We start from the raw sequence: 19,348 nt of genomic DNA on the forward strand, positions 1-19,348 counted from the left end.
TTGAGACTTCCGTCCTTTGATACGGTGGTGAATCATTGATTTCTTATTGCGTTTCTCATGCTGAGGACAGTGTCATTTACGCTTAATAATGTGTGTTCCCTGAGGTGGTGTTTATGTACCTTTTGTAGCTTTTTTCCTCGATTGGCTAGGTTAATAGTTATTGGCTAACATAAGAAGGAAAAATCAGCATAAATACCAAATACGAATGGCACACTTGTTGAACCTATTGGCCTCATTTGAACGTATATTTTTTTAAATACATTCTCACGCGTGTTTACTTTCCTTCGAAAGTAGCATCAAACCAATCCGAACACCTGACTAATGTGTTACAAATTCCTTTACTTCCTTTACGAGCGACCGTGATAGAGCAGAAATTAATTCGATTCCACTCGAAAATGCTTTCCTTTCCCTTTGATCTGCTACCCGGCAGCAGCGCGCTTCGAAGCTCTAAAGTGATATCTCTAGTAGGTTTAAATTGATAATACCTGTCCAAGAATCGTTTATTCATCGAGCTAATGCAACAGGTGTTGCTGGGAGGTTTTGGGTGAAATTAAAAAAAAAACACCGTTGCGTGGTGTTACGTGTGAACCACGGTGGGATTACTTTACGTATACATATTTATAGCGTGCCTTTTTTGTCCCATTCGTACGCAGCTCACAAATAAGAAATTTACGTTTCACTGCAGAGTTGAGGGCTTCAGCTAAATCTGTTTTCAAAAAATGCCAAAATCCTCAACATAATACCCCACATTTGGTGTATTTGTTCTGCTCTTGGCTCCGCGGGAGAATATCAGCAGCCTTTTTGGCCATGCTGTGATAGCGAAGTAGACAACGGGGAGATGAAAGCCTGTGGTGGTGTCACCATGGATACTACCCTTAAGGAATGTTGCTGTATGGTGGGGAAGGAGGGAGGCTTTCATCGTGGTTGACTTGTTTTGATTTCGCTGCGATCCGCGCTCCCTATGGCAACAGGTGACAATGTTGCGCGAAAGGAGTCAGGAGAAAAGTGTGCAAGCGAGATAGCAATCAAGCAGGCGAACGAGCGAACGAGAGAGTTAGAGAGGATGGGCAGGAGCGAGAGAAATGCGTGGAATGCAAAACAGAAAGATAAACCCCCGGCCATGTTTAGGGGGAGAGTGCATAAATGGGTAAGCGGGCGGCAACAACAGGTTGCCGAGAGGGGTGGTAACATTTGGAGGGTGGCTCAACCGGACGGGGGTGAGAGTGAACAAAAGTATGTAATTCGTATGTTGGTGAGGCTAAATGTTTGGCCAGAAAATGCCCCGTTGAGATGCAGCATTTTTCCCACAGTTTCTCGCACACTCGGGCTTTTTCGGTTACCCCAGGTTGCGATCGCGTACTAATGGGTGGGCACCCTTTTTTCTTGCGGGTTCTCATGGTGTGCGAGTCTCAGTGCTGTTTGAACCATATATATTGACCGACTGGACATTATGACGCTTGGGAAAAAAAGAAATGTCGCTCTCTGTTTGACGAACGATTCGTGGCAGAAATTTCCCTCGACTAGGTTTTATAATTAAATTTATTCTGCTAACATTGGATTAACACCACTACTAGTTTGCGCATCAATTGCAGTTGAGTACGTTTTCAAACGCATATTGGTTGGATATCGTGTACCGATCGAAGCGGTTTTCCGTGAGAATGATAGTCCCAGAAATCGGACAGGTGATTAATGCCGGCTCATTGAGGGTAATAAATTCTTCTCGAAAGTAGAACCGACCCGAAAGCCATGCCCAAATGACGTGGAAGCCACCGTTTTCCCGGGGGTTTTGGAAACGGGAAAAACCACCGATACAGCTTCCCGCCGTTTTCTTAATGGCATTCGGATTAGAGCGGACAAGTTGATAGAAAATTGATACCGTGTTGGGAGAGGGGTAGCGGTAGATGGATAATTCAGACACGCAACGGCTACGATATCTGATCGAATATTGAACTGGTTGGGAGCAAAAAAAAAATAATGTAATCAAGTGTAATTAATTTCCAAGCCCCGGTGGATAAACTGGTTCCCTTATGTGTCATCTCGGAGGCACATGGGCTAATGCATGTTTATTGCTTGCGCCAAATGTGTCACTTACTGTTATTTTGGGTAAATTAATCTATGTCAGGAGCCGTACAGGGAGAAGAACATTTAAAGTGCGCATTAGTATATAGAATTGGTGGGGTTTATGAAATTCTCGAAGCATTTTTGATTGAAAGATTCTAGAAGTCCCAGACATTGATTCTATATTTTGAAAAATAAAATTGAAGGGAATTTTTCTCAAGAACCAATTAAAGTTACTTACCTACGCCATTCCCTAGAAAGGGTCTTGTCCTTCCGCCATTTCGCAATAACCTTCTGGGGGGTGGAGTGAAATGAATTCTAAACGGGCCGAGACGTCTAGGTTTGTTACGCCCAATTAGCTTCGTGTAAGTCGATCTCAACGCAAGGTAAAGCAATGAACCTGTTGTTGGGTTTCAAAATTTGTCCTGTTCTTCAACGCCGAAAGAACACCGATGGAGGTTTAGTTTAGCTGCAAGAGTGACCTTTTCACAAGTTCCTTTGAAGGTCGCGCGCTTGCATTGCGGTGAATTTTTTTTACTACTTTCGTGTTCCTTTAGTCCAACGATCGCTAGATGCGCTCTTAAACGAACGATCGTGCAGTCTGTCCTTGTTTCTCGCGCTAGATCGGTGGGAAGCTGGAGCAGCTAATGGGTTGGGGAACCCCTTCCCCCTCGCCTCCGCACGATGGGCCACGTTTGATTAGACAACATAAAAAAAAACAAAAGAAAAGAAAAAAGAAATGAAACAGCCGCCGAGGGAATCAATTAGCTTTATGAGCTCTCCCATTTGGTGCACTCGCCGTGATGGCAGACAAGGAAAGCTATACACAACAGACGATCGTCGTGAGGCGGAGTGCGAGCGAGAAAAAGAGAGTGCTGATGCGATCAAGTGTACACCAAAGGGCGAAAATAGCAGTGCGTGGAAGGGCAGCGACGACGGCGAATCAACAAATGCCCGACAGACGTAACGATCGCGCTCGGTTTATGCGTGCGCGTTTAAGCGTTGTGTTCTGTTGCTTTGTTTTTTTTTTGCACCGATAGACACCTGTTTTGACGTCCACACGATGGATGGATCGATCGGACGTTTGACGCACTCAATGAGGCCAATTGCTTCGATGCCACCGGCGCGATGTGCGTGCGAGTGTGCGTGCGCAAATGATAGACCTAGACGATAGGGCAAGAAAAACGGCGTCTCGTCTAGGGCACATTGGATGCCTCCGAAAATGGCGACGCAAGCCGTTGGCCCGACTGCTAATGGGCTTGGTCGGCATTCCAAAGTGTTCATCCTCCCGAAAAACCTGTTGCAGGTGGTCTCCGAGTGCGTCCCCGTCCGAGAGCGTCCAGATTCATCCGCGAGGCTCGGATTTTGGGGGCGAACGGTGGCAAATTTGAATCGCGCCCCGATCGCGTCTTTCTGCTGTGTGCGTTTGATATCAAACGTGTGTGTTTGGGCTTTGGAATCGCGCGTTGTGCGGTTTCGCGAGTCCGATGGACGCCAAAAACCCGTCTCCGGGTTCGTGTCATTTGACACGTGTACTTGTTCTCTCCTGCTTTGTCGCCCTCCCGGTAGCCAGCACGTTGCCTCTCTCTCACTCTCTCTCTCACGCCAGTGCTCCCAGTTCAGTCAGGACGGCTGGAGGATGATAATGATGACTCTCGAGTCCGCGAACCGGTCTTCGCCCGTTCAAGGGTCCGGTTTGTGGACGGATACATTCCGTTCGTTGCGTGTGTGTGTGTGTGTGTGTGGGTATGGGTGACGATGGTCATCACTGGGTGCCCCTTTCCACCCGACACACAACGCACGGCATTCCCTTTCCCTCTCTTTGACGGTATTGTCCTCCCCGCGCCCGGTGATCGCGCATTGGTCCTGTAATTCATTCTTTAGCGGTTTCCACGATCGGACCACATATTCCGTTGACCCTCCGGTAGAGGGTGTGTTTCCGTTCTTGCGAGAGTCGCCTGTTTGCGTGAGTGCACTTTCTTTTTTTTTTTGGAGAATAACGGATCGGCAGGATAATGCAGCCAAAAGGGTGAGTCGCAGGTCAATGTGATTTCGGTGCGCTGGAAGGATCGGTTGGTGCGTGTGGTTTACATTCGTTTGTTAACTTTTCGCGGGTTCGGACATCAGACACGGTAAAGCCTCGTGGCTGTTACGCTCGTTCAGTTTATTTGGGCTTCATTTCTACACCTCTCGCGTAGTGATCGAATAAATGTTCCTGCAGTCGATTGAAAATGAAATTGTACAGCCCTCCTCCACCCGAGTGGCACGGAAAAACGCTTCCACAGCTCCTCATATCGTACGATACAGTGACGTGATCACACTCGGTTCGGTTTTGGTTGGTTTCATATTTTCGCCGTCTCTTTCGCCTGGACGATGGGAGAAAGTTTTCTGACCAACCGCGCTTGGCAGCACGCACCTGAAGATCCGTCCGTACGCACACAACCGCACGATGGTTTTCGGTGTTGTGTTGGCTGGCTGTTTGATGCTTTTCGAGCGAGGAGGGGAGCTTGTTTTTCCGGCTCTACCACCTCCGGTACCGACACTCCGGTACCGATCTCGTTGGCCATCTTCACTTCACCATCCATAAACATCCGCCGCTTCTCGCATCGGTGGGCTTTCTGTCTCAGCGTACCGCCGGGTTTTGGGCTTGTTTGGCTTAAAGTTGTTCCTTTTTGGTGGGGTTTCCGAAGGGTCCCTCGCGGTCATTTGGCTGCTCATCTTCGGCGTCCTTTGGCCACACGCTTTTTGGCTGATGATGATGCTCTTTCTCTCGCTCTCGCGGGACCGAGGAAGATCGAGTGATCAGTTTTACGTTTTTCTCGCCTCTTTCTTCGACTCAGGTGTGAGGTTCCGTTAGTTTAGCGATGTTGCAAAACGTTTCGCGAGTGTGTGAAGCTGTTTATGATGCGTCTCCAGTTTGTTTGTTTCTCTAAAATTCGTCGAAGGGCCTAGCAAGAAGGGACTGTTTTTCGTAGGTGATGCCTTCGCTTATCTATCATTTGAACACCTGCTCGGAGGTGTTTGATCTCCGGAGATCGTCAAATATATCAATTTCAAGTTTGCTTTAAGGGTCTTTTAAAGAAGAAAATACTTAATGCGATTTGGGTCGTTCATTTGAGTCAACAATATGAAATCAATTGAGCTTTTAGTAACGACTTCTTTTCTTGCTTTTTCTCTTTTTTATAGTGTGACGCAATCATCGATGAGAAACTAGACTCGCCTAATTGAAACTATTCATCATTCGAAGGCTGCTCGCAATCATCATTGTTTCTTCTGGAATCTAATGCTCACTGACCCCTATTTTTGGGTACCAGTGCGAAATGAAACAAAAATCTGCTTAAGGAACGTAGTACGCGTTACTCGCTGGGACCAGTGGTCATGTTCCAAAAGTCCTCGTTGTGCGAACGAAATAACAATACAAAACTTTGCTTGCGGAATCATACCCCATTCCGTTCGTTTGTGTCCCGCTAAATAGTGCCCGTGGCCGTAATTTGTGTATAAATTTTCCCGTTGATCGATAGTAAAGATCGAGCAGAAAAGACAACAGCTTCTTCCTCGTGCTGGTTCACGGGAAGGGCAAATTTCTGTAAGCTGTGTAACATTGAAGCAACAAAGTGTACACCGGAATTCTGGTGAGAAACGTAGTGATAGTTCTGTCAAAGTAAAGCGTACTTTGGAGTGTGTGCGTGTGCGTGTGTGTGTTTGGCATAAGGAGCAACTTGAGGTGAACGAAGAACTCAGCACTTGGCGTACGAGGGTTTCTGGGACGATCCTCAAAAAGACGATCGCTTGGACCAGCGTGTTCTCATCCATACCTCTACGTCTTCCCTGTCGCCGCTGAACACTAAGAAGATGTTGCTTCCGGGCCATGTAGTGGCACTGCATGTGACGACATGCGGTCAGAGCGGAGCTGGGCTCGGCTCGGACGAGAAGGAGACCGTGTTGCTGATTTACGTAATCATTGACGTACAGACAAATAATGTGAGTACGGGTAGCGAGACGTTTGCAATTAGTGAAGTAAAAAAAGAACCTACAAGCAGCATGTTTCCATCCAAAAAAGATCCCGTTCCTCACGTCACAACCCCCGGTACATGGCGAGATTTTTTTTTGTAGTCTCTTTCGTAGTTCACATCTCTCGACATGTTTACCCAAATCGACATAAACCCAATGCCAGCATTATGGCGTAGCGTTATGTACAGCATTTTGGGAAACATTCATAATGATGTATGTTCTCCATGAATTGGCAATGCAAAGTAAAATTTAACCAAAACAGAGGGAAAACTTTTAATCTTACCAGATGAGAAGTTTTATGAAGAAGATTGACACACCTTGATTTTGAATCACAGCATTTTTTGCTGCTTAAAAGTATGCAAGTTTTTTTTATTAACCTCAAAGGTGTTAAGCTTTTTAATCATTTTAAGGTGTGTTGTTTAGATAAGGCATCAATTGAATATTTCTACAACAGGGCGCTCTAGCGCAAACCATGGATGAAAGAGTTAAACTTGACCATGAATAATTGATGCCAATATTACCGAGTGGAATGTGTATTTTAAACGTATTGTGCAAACATATCCAGTTTGGATAGATTTGCATGTGTGCTTACATTTTATATTGCGTGATATCAAACTTAGTTTGTGATACAAATTAACGAAAATTGCTTTTAATGATCAACATTTCTTCACCAATCCTTCGATTTGCATAGGAGATCTTTTTAGTTAAGAATAGTGTTTATCTTCGCAGAAGCTTTAAGAGGGGGATGTACAGTTGTAATTTCCAGCACGAGCTGTATGGCATCCGTTTCTAGTTAAATCCAAACACCAGCCATAGACTATGACCTGCATTACAATGCCCACCGACGAAAGCTCCGTAGGGCCTCCGTTCGGTGATCTAGTTTCGTTTGCAATCGCAGTAAATTGCCTCCCATTGTCGCCTTTGTCGGTTGGTAAGCAGGTGAAGCCAAGATCGCGGTTAAATAATATCCGATCCGATCCCGCGGGGAAGTCCGTTTATTTGATTTACGGTTGTGGATCCTTTTATTCGCGAGCGCGCGCGGATGCCTTTGAAGCCGGGTCCGGTGTTTGATCACCGCCGAATCTTTGTGTGCTCGTGTCGATCGATCAATCTGCGTTACGTTTTGGGGAGGATAAAAAATGGGAAACCCCCAAAAAAAGTACAGAAATAGCTTAATGTTTGTTCGTCAAACGGTATGGAAGCCGGGGGGGTATTCTCCTCTCCTTGATGGTGTTTTCTTTTCATTGATCGATTTCCCAACCCTCCCTGGGCTCGAGAAGTCGTACGACGAGAATCCCGCTCGTCAGAGCGACCTGTTTCTGCACTACGCCTAGGTCAACTCTATCAACCCTCGCTATCTCTCGCACACATATTCTCACACCCCGAGGTGGAAATGAATGCAATGCCGCCACCACACCGCGGTGGTGCTGGTGGAGCGTGATGGTCATTTAAAGTAATAAATTATTTTGATGAACAGCACGGATTGAATTGTTATTTTCCACTCGGCGGCAGTTCCAGTGGCGGCGCGCCCTCTCTTTCTCTCGCCCGTGTGTGTGTTTTTACCGTTCCTTTTTCCGATTCACGCAAGCAAAGGACGACGTGCTTTGGGAAGCTGGGAGGCTGGCTGATTAAGTTTTGTGATAAATGTGCATTTAGAGCGCCATGAAGAGAGTGTGGCCGGCGCACGCAGCGTGATGGTTCGCTTGGTTTTGAAAGCACCATGAAAAGGCGGGAACCGTTTCTCGCTTTTTCGACGATTTACGAAACACCGAAGTTGATTGAATTCTTCGACTGGTTCGCACACTTATCGATGCTGCTGTAACGGTGCTTCTGCCGTGGGGGTACATTAAGCAGCTTTGTTTCGAAAAAAAAAATGCTATCTCAGCAAGTGATCGAAGTGCGGTAATATTTCACATTATTCTACAGCGGAGCACATTTTTTTTTCTTTAAGAATTATCTCTCAGATCGGGCGTGAATTGATTTCTTTGGCGTACCCATTGAGCGTTAATTTGAAGGAATAAAATGCATCCGATGTCAACCAAAAGCCGAAGCCGGAAAGGGAAAATCGAAAAAAAAGAAAAGGGTGGAATAATGCATAACATATCCGATTTTCGATTTCCGGTTCACCGTTCGCCGTCGGTTATTGTCCTGCGTTGGGTCACAACCCCACGAAAACGGGTCAACCCCGACATATAGCTGCGGGGTGCGGATGACTTGTGCTCTTTGTTATCGGGCAATTCCGATCGAACTAGAACGATTGCGCACCCCGCAGCAGGGTCACATCCGGATGAACGGTGGTCGGTAACAAAGGCTGACACTATTCTAAGATATTGGCGTCGGCTAGCACGCTAGCCCTTTTCTTTGAGAACGCATTTCAAACGGTCAGTCTGAGAAGGAATTTTTGGACATCTCAAATATGGAACGGAAGTACACGGCTAGCATTTGAAGCACACCTAGAGGACATAAAATGGGCAGATAAGAATGTCTCGAGGCTCGGTTTGGAGTTCCCAGAGTGAACGCTCTTGAAGCCGCTGGTATTGGACTGATCAGATTGATCGATTGAGGTAGCTCGCTCGTGTGCGTTCAAGTTTGTTGCATCATGTAAAATTCATGATCTTCATCGCCAGTCCGTCGTCGTCGGGGTCGGGGACTATGGCTGACCCTGCACCACACGGCGTACGGGGTCTTGCTAACGTTGGTCCGTTCCCGGACGTTACCGCGATGCAAGCCACCGCTCAGCGCTCCACTTTGAGGTCAACAGGCTCGACTGAAGCACCCCTTTCTGAAGCCCTTGTTCCGAGGTGACGTGATGTGGGACTAAACTGCGGTGTTGTTGCAAAATGCCATGGTATAATGACATGAAAGTTCGGCAATATATTTGTCCTAGCTTTTTTGGCAAACGTGCGAATTTAAGTGAACTAAATTTTGTTGTTAAAAATACTCAGCCCTCTGCTCAAAATACAAAAAAGCTGTTTCGAAACGGATGCAACATTGCACCCGCATGGTGCTTAATTTGAGGGCATTAGTATTTGCGCATACGCAAAACGTGCATATTGATCTGGTGCTCGTGCTTCCGTTTTAGGTACGGCTCGAAGCCGATTTCCAAGAAGCGGAAAACCGCCACTGTCACTCAAGAAGTCAGCCGGGGTTGCTGCTCGTCGAAAAGGAAATTACCGTTTGACACCAAGGTCAAGTTGTGGTCGCGATCGTTGCGCATCGATCGTCTTCGCGTGTGGCTTCAAACGATCGGGGCTGTCGCTAGCGAAGGGAAAACCCCCACAAACAGGCATCGCCGACCGCCCTAGGGTCCTTAATTGTATGTAGATTTATGTTGCCGCGGGTTTACCGTGCGTTCGAAACCCTTCCATGCCATGTGAGAGAGCCTCCCTCTTTTGGTTGGGGTTTTTTGTGAAAGCCGAGTTGCATGGAGCTTTGCTTTTTTGGTTTTTAGAACAATCGTCTTAAAAATCTTGATAAAATTTATGTGAGATAAGGAAGGATGTGATGCGATAGCATGCTGTCATGAATATTAGTTGTTGGTCGTTGGATCTCCATGGGCATTCGTTGGGGTGAATTTTGTGTTTTAAAGGAATAACATTCGAAACACATGCTTCTGCAGTGGTGGTGAATTGATTAAGATTTCTATCGGCCCATGGACCTTGCACTGCGGAAAATGAATAGCCCGCTGGAAATGGCGACTGAGAATGTATTGCGCGTAGTTCTTTGCTGGTGTGACGTGCACCATGGAGAGCTGTTGTCAAAGTTTGAGCGAAGGAAAAAACCTGATATCTCTAATATTCACGCCACCTGCGTAAAAGCCGCAGTTCAACACAGCATGACCAGCAAATCATCAGCTAAGCCGACCCGACGTGTACATCAACATTTTCCGATCATATTTCATCCACTCTGACCGCTTGGAGCGAGCCTCCCTAGCAGCTACCCGTCGTGGGGGGCTATGATTTGGCGATTATGGGTTGCTTTTAACGAATCATTTTCATTTTTCGCCCCCTATCCAAGCTCTCGCTCGGCCGTCCTGCTGTCGCCGCTGTGGCGATTTTCCCCCTTTGAGAGATAAGGTTCATTTTTAAAACGGTAAAAAAACGTTGCCATTTTTCCTCGACTATCCACCTAACCACAAACACTCACGCACACATGTCCGGAAGCGGGGTCCTGGTGAAAAGCACATATTTCAGATCACCGAGCTAATTCATGCTTTCTTGTGATATGGGTGGTGAGATGGTGGTCGCAAATCAAATTGGACGCCGTTTATAGTGAGGGGTGCAAAAAGGGGTGAGAGAGCAACACACAAAAAACACCCCTAAAACAAGCAGTACGTTGAATAACGGATGATGAAACGATTTCGGCGCTTGTCGGATGGAGGTTGATAAGCCTAGGCGTACATTGCGCCCCACTGTTGCTTCTCGTCCACCGAAACGCCGGTTTATCTTATCAGGCGCATATTTTCTGATACCCCCTACTGGTCCTCTCCGTACACCCCGAAGTCGCACTGTTCCGTTGAGTGGTTTATCTGCCTTCATGGGGCGCTTTTTTTTTTGGGTACAATGACGCTTAGTTCGTCTTTGGAATTGCATGCAATTGTTGGCTCTCGTGCCGGCGGCCGTATGCACTTCATCCATAATCCAAGAGTTAGTGTGCGTTGATATGGTGGAGATAGTACGTGGCATCAAACCTCTAGACAGGGGCTTTTATCTCCGTGCGAACTCTGATCGTCGCATGCGTTATCCTCTACCGTATAGTGCTGGCCCTTTCCCAAGCCATTTCAAATGCTGTTGGTAAAAGCATGCAGTGGTTTCAGCTTAATCTCAGTAAAAAGGATTGCATACAGCTGTCGGTCTTGGTACATATGCTGGAAATCGAGAAAGCCTCCTACAGTGGTAGCTAATAAATAATTTAATAATGATGCTAACCAAAGCAAAATCATTTGACATCCATCAGAGAGGCTTGGGTATTGCCTTTCGACTGCTTGACGAAAGCCTTACACAGTAGCGTAGACAATGCAATTGCATTTTAAGCTATGGACATTTTGTCTGATAGTGAAGGGGTTGACCAAAGGCTGGGGTTCCTTTCCCATTTTATACTTCAATTTATTGCGCTTCTGCGGTGGAGATAATTTAATCCATCTGTGTGCTAGTGCTTTAAGGATTTTTTTTCCATTCACCTATCGATGCGCGGGAGTAACGAATGTGTTATTCATCACAGCTTTATTTCTCCCTAATATCCATACTGCAAGTGCGGTGGATATGTGGCTGTGGGGATTTGATTTGAAAATTTATTTGATACATTTCCATGCGGCAACTATTAGCATTTTGTGGGCAATTAAACGATGCAAGAGTCGTGTATGAAGACTAATTAATGGTGTGGTGCAGGAAGTCGGTTGTTGGTCTGCATCTTAATCGTTTTCACCGGGGAAATGCGAACATAGCCTAAGATGCACCGTTAGGAAATGCAAAATTTATGTTAATTCTTTCGCATGTCGGTGTGGATAGGGCAGAGATATGAACATCTCTAAGAATTTTGGTCGTTTTAGTTTGTGTTTTATCGCCAAATGATTTGTCGAGCATTTTCTTCGTCTTTCGAGGAACCGTCCCGGTCAGGGCCGAAAACAAACTGTTGCTCGCTACGGTTGAGCTGTGCCCGCATTATCTGCAGAGTTCATTTCAGATAGCAGCTCTCTTAAATCTACCGAGAAGCATCACGTACTCCTATCAGCGCGGGTACGCAACACACAACACGCCATGCTGTTTTAATCCGAGCTCCGAAAAAGCTCTGCTAATTGCTCCATTTCGTACAGAATAAATCCCCCGGAAGGAGCAGAGATACCAGACCTCCTAAGGTGGGCGTGCTCCGTTTGTTCTGATGAACTGTTTCGCAGATTTGAGGTCTAAGAACCCGCCGATGGCGTCACCTGGAGCGTGGCTAGGAACGGCGACCGAAAGCGTAAAGACGCCAATTAGCTGCGCCCGTTCGCACTGTAACTAGCGCAAGTTTGTTCCGTTCTAAGCAACGACTCGGAGTGCTCCACAAAACCCATCCGCTGATGGTTTTTTTGCGTAGATTTTTTTACCTGAAACGTAACGCCAGGAGAACCCACCGGAAGGAGTGGTTCCGGTTGAAGCTAGCAAAACTAGGTTTGAGACCGGATAACGACACCCTTGCGAAACGTTTGAACCATGTCAGTGTGCAGACACATCGCACCTAACCTCAATCGTAAGTCTTGATAAAGAACTTCTAGTTATCAAGCAGTGCAGTTAACAGTAATGGTAATGTTTCAAGAAAAAGTATCTTTCCGGACAACAAAATGCCGCCCCAAAATGCACTACAATAGTATTTAATGTCACGTTTCCTTTTGGCGAACAACGGGATGTACACGCCACTGGTAAAGGAAAACTGCGATTAACGAAAGTATATACGTGCGTTTTTCTGAAACCGGTGTATATCCGTAGTTCCTAGCTAGTTTTCCTTCAGCAAAAAAGGAAGTAGCGCAAACAGCTAATTATAGTCCCCAAGTGGTTGTATTTTGTACGAGAATAGTAGCATAAAAGAAACACAGTACTTGCTCACTCCCGGCATAGTTCGCCTTGGAACCCAATGTCTGTGCTTGAGAAGAAAATCGAATAAATTCTACAGCTTATAGCTGACAACAACAATGTATACAATGATGTAGATGCAGTAGCCATAATATATCTGAGATTATGCTGCCGCGTACATCCTGTTGAGCTATGTTGGATGCGAAGAGAGGAATGCTTGGGGAGCTTGCGCGCTTTCTTAAATCCAGTCGAGATCTGATGTCGCCGCTCGCAGGGCCACTGCCTCCTCTGGTCGGTGAAATCTGTAGCCTTGGTTGGTATTGATGTCAACAGGTGGATTGCAGCGCAGCACTAGCTGGTTGCTGCTCCTAAGTTGATTTGCCATACGTAAGTATGCGCTGTTTAAAGATTTGCACTTTCGCTAGAGCAGCTATATGGGCTTTCTATGGTTTGTGGAATGAACAAAATAACCACTCTGCTTTATACTATCGCCTGACCTGAATGTGTGGGGCGATCTTTAAGGGGAGATTTAAATGCTACTTATGTTAGCCATGATCGTATTTCATTATCTTTTCTGCTAGCTTTTGGGTTTGTGCTATTTCGTCTATTTTCCATTGCGATTAAACCTTAGGTTGGCTTATCCAGCTTAGCTCCACATGCTGCCGTTTATAATGCGCATATCTGGGCGGCAGATTGAACGGAAATTGTGTTTTTTCGCTCTGCCGATGTATCGTTTAGATATTTAATCAGCCGAAGCGCAAATGATTGACAGGTGGTGCCAAAAAAATCGAGTTTGGAGGGCTTTGGACGGCGCAGGTTGAAATGAAAACAAAAATTAATATAATCAAAACCACCTCAGATTTGCGCAGTTGTGAGGTTAATTACTTTTTCCAAATTAATTTGAGTGTTGTTGTTTCCTTTTTGTTTTTTGGTTGTAATAAACGTGCATCCGGTGACTTCACAGTTTTTGTTCGGTGTTGAAATTATTATTTGCCGCAGCAACTGCATGAGCAGTCTGAGACTGCAACACACCACAAGACGACGAGATCCCTCTGCGAGAGGTGAAGCCCACCCAGATGGTCGTGGTTTGTGGTTGGCTTGTGCTGAAAAAAATGCTCTTCCAGTGACCTTGCCGGGGCTACGTTTCTGTCAGTGGATGAAGAGATTTAACGTGTTTGTAAGTTTGGGAAATTCCGCAAGTACGACGGCGTGCGATTTTCTTCGGCCATTCGGTGGTCCGAAAATGCTAATCATGCTGATGGAAAATAGTTCTCGATTTCATTAGCCGGCTCCCATTTCGGGCATCTTTTGCCGCCCGTCACCGTCACGAGCAGCCAGTAGTGTTGGCGAGCAAAAATTGAACGGCGTTACGCACATTAGAGCCGGCTCATTTAAATATCAGACCACTTTGCTCGTTGGTGGCGCGAAGTGCATTTTGAGAGCGTTTTTGCAAAAGAAAAAAAAAGGGTTCACCAAAAATAACTCGGTTACGGCGTTAGACATCGCTTCGCAAATGGCGCACGGCAAGGACACTTCATTAAATTACGATTAATCCTTGTCTGGGCTGCGTCGTCGAGTACCTGCGGCGCCGGTGGCTGCCGGTTTGTACACACAGATACATTAAAGTCGCGCCATTTTCGCGCCAACAGCCAATTGCGGTCGTCGAAGCCGTCGTGGTTTTTGCCGCCGGTGATGATGGGCCCGTGACGCTGGAACCGTAAATGATGCAGAATTATCCACGGTACCCGAAATTACTGGCCCCGTTGGTGTTTTTGGTGCTTGTGAGCACTTGATTACCATACGCCCGACGTCTGACCGAAACCGAAACGCAGGCAGGACACAGCGAATCACAATGGTGACCCTCGGACGAACTAGTTTGTGTGGCCCATGGCGGTGAGGTTTTGTTGTCTGCTGAAGAGTCAACTCTAATAGACGCTTTATTACGGATTGTTCATCGAAGACGTTACATGGCGCTGCTTATAATTTTGAAAGTGAGAGCTCATTAGAATAAATTATTTGCATATTGCTACACAGCATACTGGGGAATGCAAGAAAAAAAGATGGCTATCGAGGATGGATCTTCAGATGAACCGCCGCTTGTTCCGATATTTATGGGTGATTTAATTTTCAATCAACGATCAATTGTCTCACCATTCCTTTTGAATCACTTTTCCTTTGGTTGATGATTGATTTGATTTTACTGTTGATAATATTCGATCCATCATGCTCGCCCTGAATGAAGAACACATTCAGCTTTGTGGATGTATTCTTTTCTAGTGGCTCTTGAATGTAAGACGCATTTTGTGATGGTAGCTTTTAGTGAACGCACAAAGCTGCATTCGTTTCGAGTTTATAGGTTTTTTTTTCTTCATAAAAATGCCCTGTTGTATATTTGCCTTCTTCGTGCGCGTTGGCTAATGGTGACACTAAAGGTGTTGGCCATGGCGGCGTCTCGCAAGACATGGCGTTGCGTTGTGGTGGTTCTACCCGTTTTTTTGCACTCCGTAAGAAATAAGAATTTTACTTAATGCTTGAGTGGTCTCGAGAGTGCTTATTTCTCGAAGGCTTTAGTGTTTATTTTAGAGAGAAGCGGTGGATCCGCACGTCGACGCTCGCGCGCCATTCGATTTTCGATGTTTTTTAGATGGTGGAGTAGCTTGAATGAAAGAAAAACATAAACGAATCTGCTTCTCGATCTTTTGGACGTTTTCCACTTGGGAGTGATTCAGAACGCGAGAACCCAGCCGTGTAGCCGTGTGGGAATGAGAACGAATAAAAAAACATTCTAGAAACCCTCCCGTCTATGGCCATCATTTCGTGCAACATTAGCACTACGCTACTGCGCACGGGTTGTTTTTTTACCCCTTCAGCAGCATTTTCAATGCCCTGAAGCCTGCCTGCTGCAGTACGATGAACGCAATTAATGAACAACAGTAAAAATTAGCTTTTAAACTATGAATTATCATTACATACTTGGCTATTATCAGATAGCAAATAGCTTCTCTTTAGCAATAAAAATGCCTTTGTTGGAAGATGTGAATTATTATGGTGGTAAATGCATTAATTGTTTTTTATTGTTCCATCGTTCTTCTCTCTCCGAGAAAATATTGTAATTGAATTCCTAACTTTTTGTTGTGCAATATCAATTTGCCAATTCTATATTTATGTAGTTTTTCTACTCGAATAATTCATATAGGCCATTTGATGCCATTTTGTGCTACTAAATTGTTGCCTTGGAATGAACACCGCATGTTTGCGTGATGTGCAGTTGCATTGCTGCAGGTTTTCCTTCCATATACCCCCAAGGTGGCGCCCCATATTATTATGCATCCACCCTCCCGAGGCGTATTTGTGCGGCGGGACAAAAACCCAATATTGGTATTTCCGTTTCGCATTTCTTTTGCTGGTTTTCCCCATTGAGGCCCGTTCACCTAAGGCGCTGCTGCTCACTGTTGCCGGTGTGTTGCATAGGTTTTCTTTCCTATTTCCGGGGTGCGTCTGTTCGAGGGAGTTGGCATGTTTCTATTTCATCCACGCTTCTCTTTCTCTTTCTTTTTTCGTGCGTGTACACACACGCCCGGGTGCAGGTTCAATGCGGTTGCATAAATCGATCGAATAACAAGTAAACGCATTGCTTGGGCGGCTCCGTCATGGCAGCGGATACAACACACTATCCGTGTTGGGATGGTGGGGAAGGATTTTGGGTGCTTTTTTCTTGCCTTTACATTCTTGGTCGAATTATCATTGTTGTTATTGCGATTTGTTTCAAGGGGTTTGAGAAGGTTGAATAGCTTTAGCTAAGCCTAAACCTTCTATCATGTTAGCTGAATGTTGCCGCCCAAAATAGAGCCTTCAAATGCGAACCTTCGAAGAAGCAAACCTTCACGATCGTGCGTCTTGGTCAGCTGTGTGTTTCATTACCCCGCCCAATCTGACAGCGCTAATCTATTAGCGCATTAATTTACAGCCAGTCGAGCTGGAAAACCCTCCCACTATGGGTCACGCACACTCACACACCCTGCGCCCAGTGAAAGCGAATGCTAGAACTGTTGAGTGCGTAGCGTTCTAATTCGCTCTTGTTCTCTTGCTCTTTCTGTGGTTGTCTCGTTCTCGCTACCGTTGCAACAAACCAAAGTGCAATGTAAGCCGAGGTTAGGTGATTTGAACGATCGCGTGTACACAAACCTAGCAAATGAACCGTTTGTTGCGAGCAGCAAGGGGGCTGTTGCATTATTAGCCGCCATTAGCCTCAAAGTTATTTCCGATTATTTTTCCACCATTTCGAGTGTCTGTTTTGTGCAACACTTTTCTACTTGGAAGGGTTTGTTAGTGACTTTCAATATATTCTTTTTTGTAAAACAAAGAACTCTAAGGTTTAAGTCAACGAAAAATGTTACAAAAAAATCTTCTCTCCTGGAAAACTACATTGTTTTTCCGTTGTTTCGTCATACGTACACGTCTACGCAACTATGAGATACGTCGTCATTTAGAGGCTTTCATTAGTATCTCGTGAGTAATAATAGATATGGAATTTTTTCACCAACATCAAGACAACGCAAAGGTTAGCTGGTAGATTGCTGTGCAACCTTAGACCTCGCATCAATTCTCCACGGGGATGTTCTGCTGCTGCACAATTCACAATTCTCGCTACTTCTCGCGCGCTGCATCTTCTCGATTGATCCCCACCATATTGCGTCCTATGATCGAGCATGATGCAGATGCACTAACGCTGATTTATCGCATCGGTGTGAGCGAGCAGTGATGGATGATTTGGATGCAACTGGTAATTTGTTTTGTACAGCCGTTTTGTGTTTTAAAGAGAAACGAATGAGATTGTGCGGATAAGCTGGCTGCCCCTTAGGCTGGTTGTTTTTGTGCTCCGGGGAAGGTTAGATTTGATTGGATGGTTTGCTTGCGGCACTCGTCTCGTCTCGCGTTTGATCGTCACAACATATTTTTCTGGGGTAACAGGCTACAGTGAGCGGTAAAACCATTTCCACTCTTTTTTTTTCATTGTGAAATAGTTATGAAAGAACCGTAAAGCAAAGGCTCGAAAACAAAGAAGTAAAACATACAAATTTTCCACCACTTTTCACGGCTAGTTTTGGGAAACGGTGCTTTTGGTGGGTTGCATCGATGGCCATGTTTAATGAATTGCCGCCATCGATTAACGGAATGTAACCCTGCGCCACGGCACGGCAGGCACACACTCGCTATAGCCGTTGGATTGGCATGGTGTGCTACGTTTTTTTTTGTTGGCAGGCGATTTCATGGTTGATGCAATTTTCGCCCCTTTTCCGTGGCCCTCGATCCGTGCCGTATCATACACGCTCATAATTGCACCGCTCGGTGGGGAACTCGATGCATTCGGTGGCAAATGCAAGGTGTAACAAATACGCCAAAAAGGAAAACAAAGTCAAACCCCTTCGGCCTAGCGTAGCGGGGGAAGTGCTCTAGCTCGTTTGCTGGCGATTTTAACCATTGAAAATGAAAAAGAAAACTGTGGAAAAAATCGCCCGAGATCGATGAAAACACCGTGGCGTGTGAGTGTGTGCGTGGGGTTTTCCTTCCTTTTTTTGTCGTGCTCTTAGCCACTTCGTTCGTGATTTCTTTTCTCCATTTGGCGCTGTGTTGTGCAATCGTTAATTTTGGCACAGTTAAATTAACTTTCGGCACGTGTTCCGCGTGACTCCTGGAGGGGCCTCCATTTTGCGCGCCTTGTGTGAGCAATGTGGATTATTTCCCCTCCTGGTGGGTATTTGTTAGGCGTCCGATAGAAGCGATCGCGTTTCGCCGATTTTCCGATACCCTCTCCGGTTTTCCTTGGCTTGGTTACGAGTTTACGGTGCCTCGCATTCATCGTAAACTTCCCGCGTCGATTTCGCAGCTCTGCCTATTTGTTGTGTGTGCGGATCGATTTTTCCTCCCCGTCGTGTGTGATGCCATTTTGCCATCGAGGTACGCTTGGTGTTGTGGCATAATGCAAACGCACGGACACTGGGAAGGAAAACTAGCGGCGCATAGATAGGAAGAAACACGAATTCGGAAGAACAAAAGACAACTTTCTCATTTGGCAACGCGAGATGAGCGCTTGAGTGTCGAAGAAAACGTACGCAATCTGCGGCCTCTGTGTGAATGTGAAGTGCAGCCTGGCCGGACGAAGTTGGTGTTGGTTGGAGGTAAACTAAATTATTCAGTTTTGTTTTGCTATTATTTTCCTTCCACTGCTATGCTCATTTACGTGTAGAAAGCGAGTTGATTTGTCTATTCTGTTTTTTTTTCTTGCATGCTAATGCTTTTTTTTTTTGGGAAACGCAGCAAAAGAGCTTCTTTGGCAGTTTTTTGTAGGCTTATTATTTGCTGAACTGGATTCATTTAAAACGCCTAACGATATGCTCCATATATTAGCCGATGCAGTGCGAAGCTAATTTTTCCCTTTTTTCCATGGCTTATAAAACTTTATCCGTAGTAATTTATCGATGTCGTTTGGTTTGGCCTGCATTCGACGGCATAATGGGGATGAACGAGCCGATAAGACCTGTTCTTCATTGCCGCAATTTTTCATCCATTTGACAACACGGTTCATTGTTAGCCACTTAGTGACGAAGAGGGACGTTGAAAAATAGCCCCCCACAAACGTGGACCTGAGGCTGCAACAATCACTTTCGGTTCTTGCCACCGAATCCAGTTTTGTATAACCTTTATGTTGGTTTAAAGAAACACATAGAAAA

At 45.6% G+C, this 19,348-nt stretch overlaps 1 protein-coding gene across 1 annotated transcript in view; it reads left to right on the top strand.

Annotated features, from left to right (window-relative positions):
- The window catches only part of LOC128728996 (RNA-binding protein fusilli), a 53,893-nt gene that overhangs the window by 138 nt on the left and 34,407 nt on the right, over positions 1 to 19,348 (top strand). Inside the window, exon 2 of the mRNA XM_053822649.1 lies at positions 5,840 to 6,039. Coding sequence (XP_053678624.1) covers positions 5,840 to 6,039 — 200 coding nt within the window. The remainder of the gene's footprint in view (positions 1 to 5,839; positions 6,040 to 19,348) is intronic.

The sequence above is a fragment of the Anopheles nili genome, chromosome 2 (assembly GCF_943737925.1).
Source record: "Anopheles nili chromosome 2, idAnoNiliSN_F5_01, whole genome shotgun sequence".
Lineage (NCBI taxonomy): Eukaryota > Metazoa > Arthropoda > Insecta > Diptera > Culicidae > Anopheles > Anopheles nili.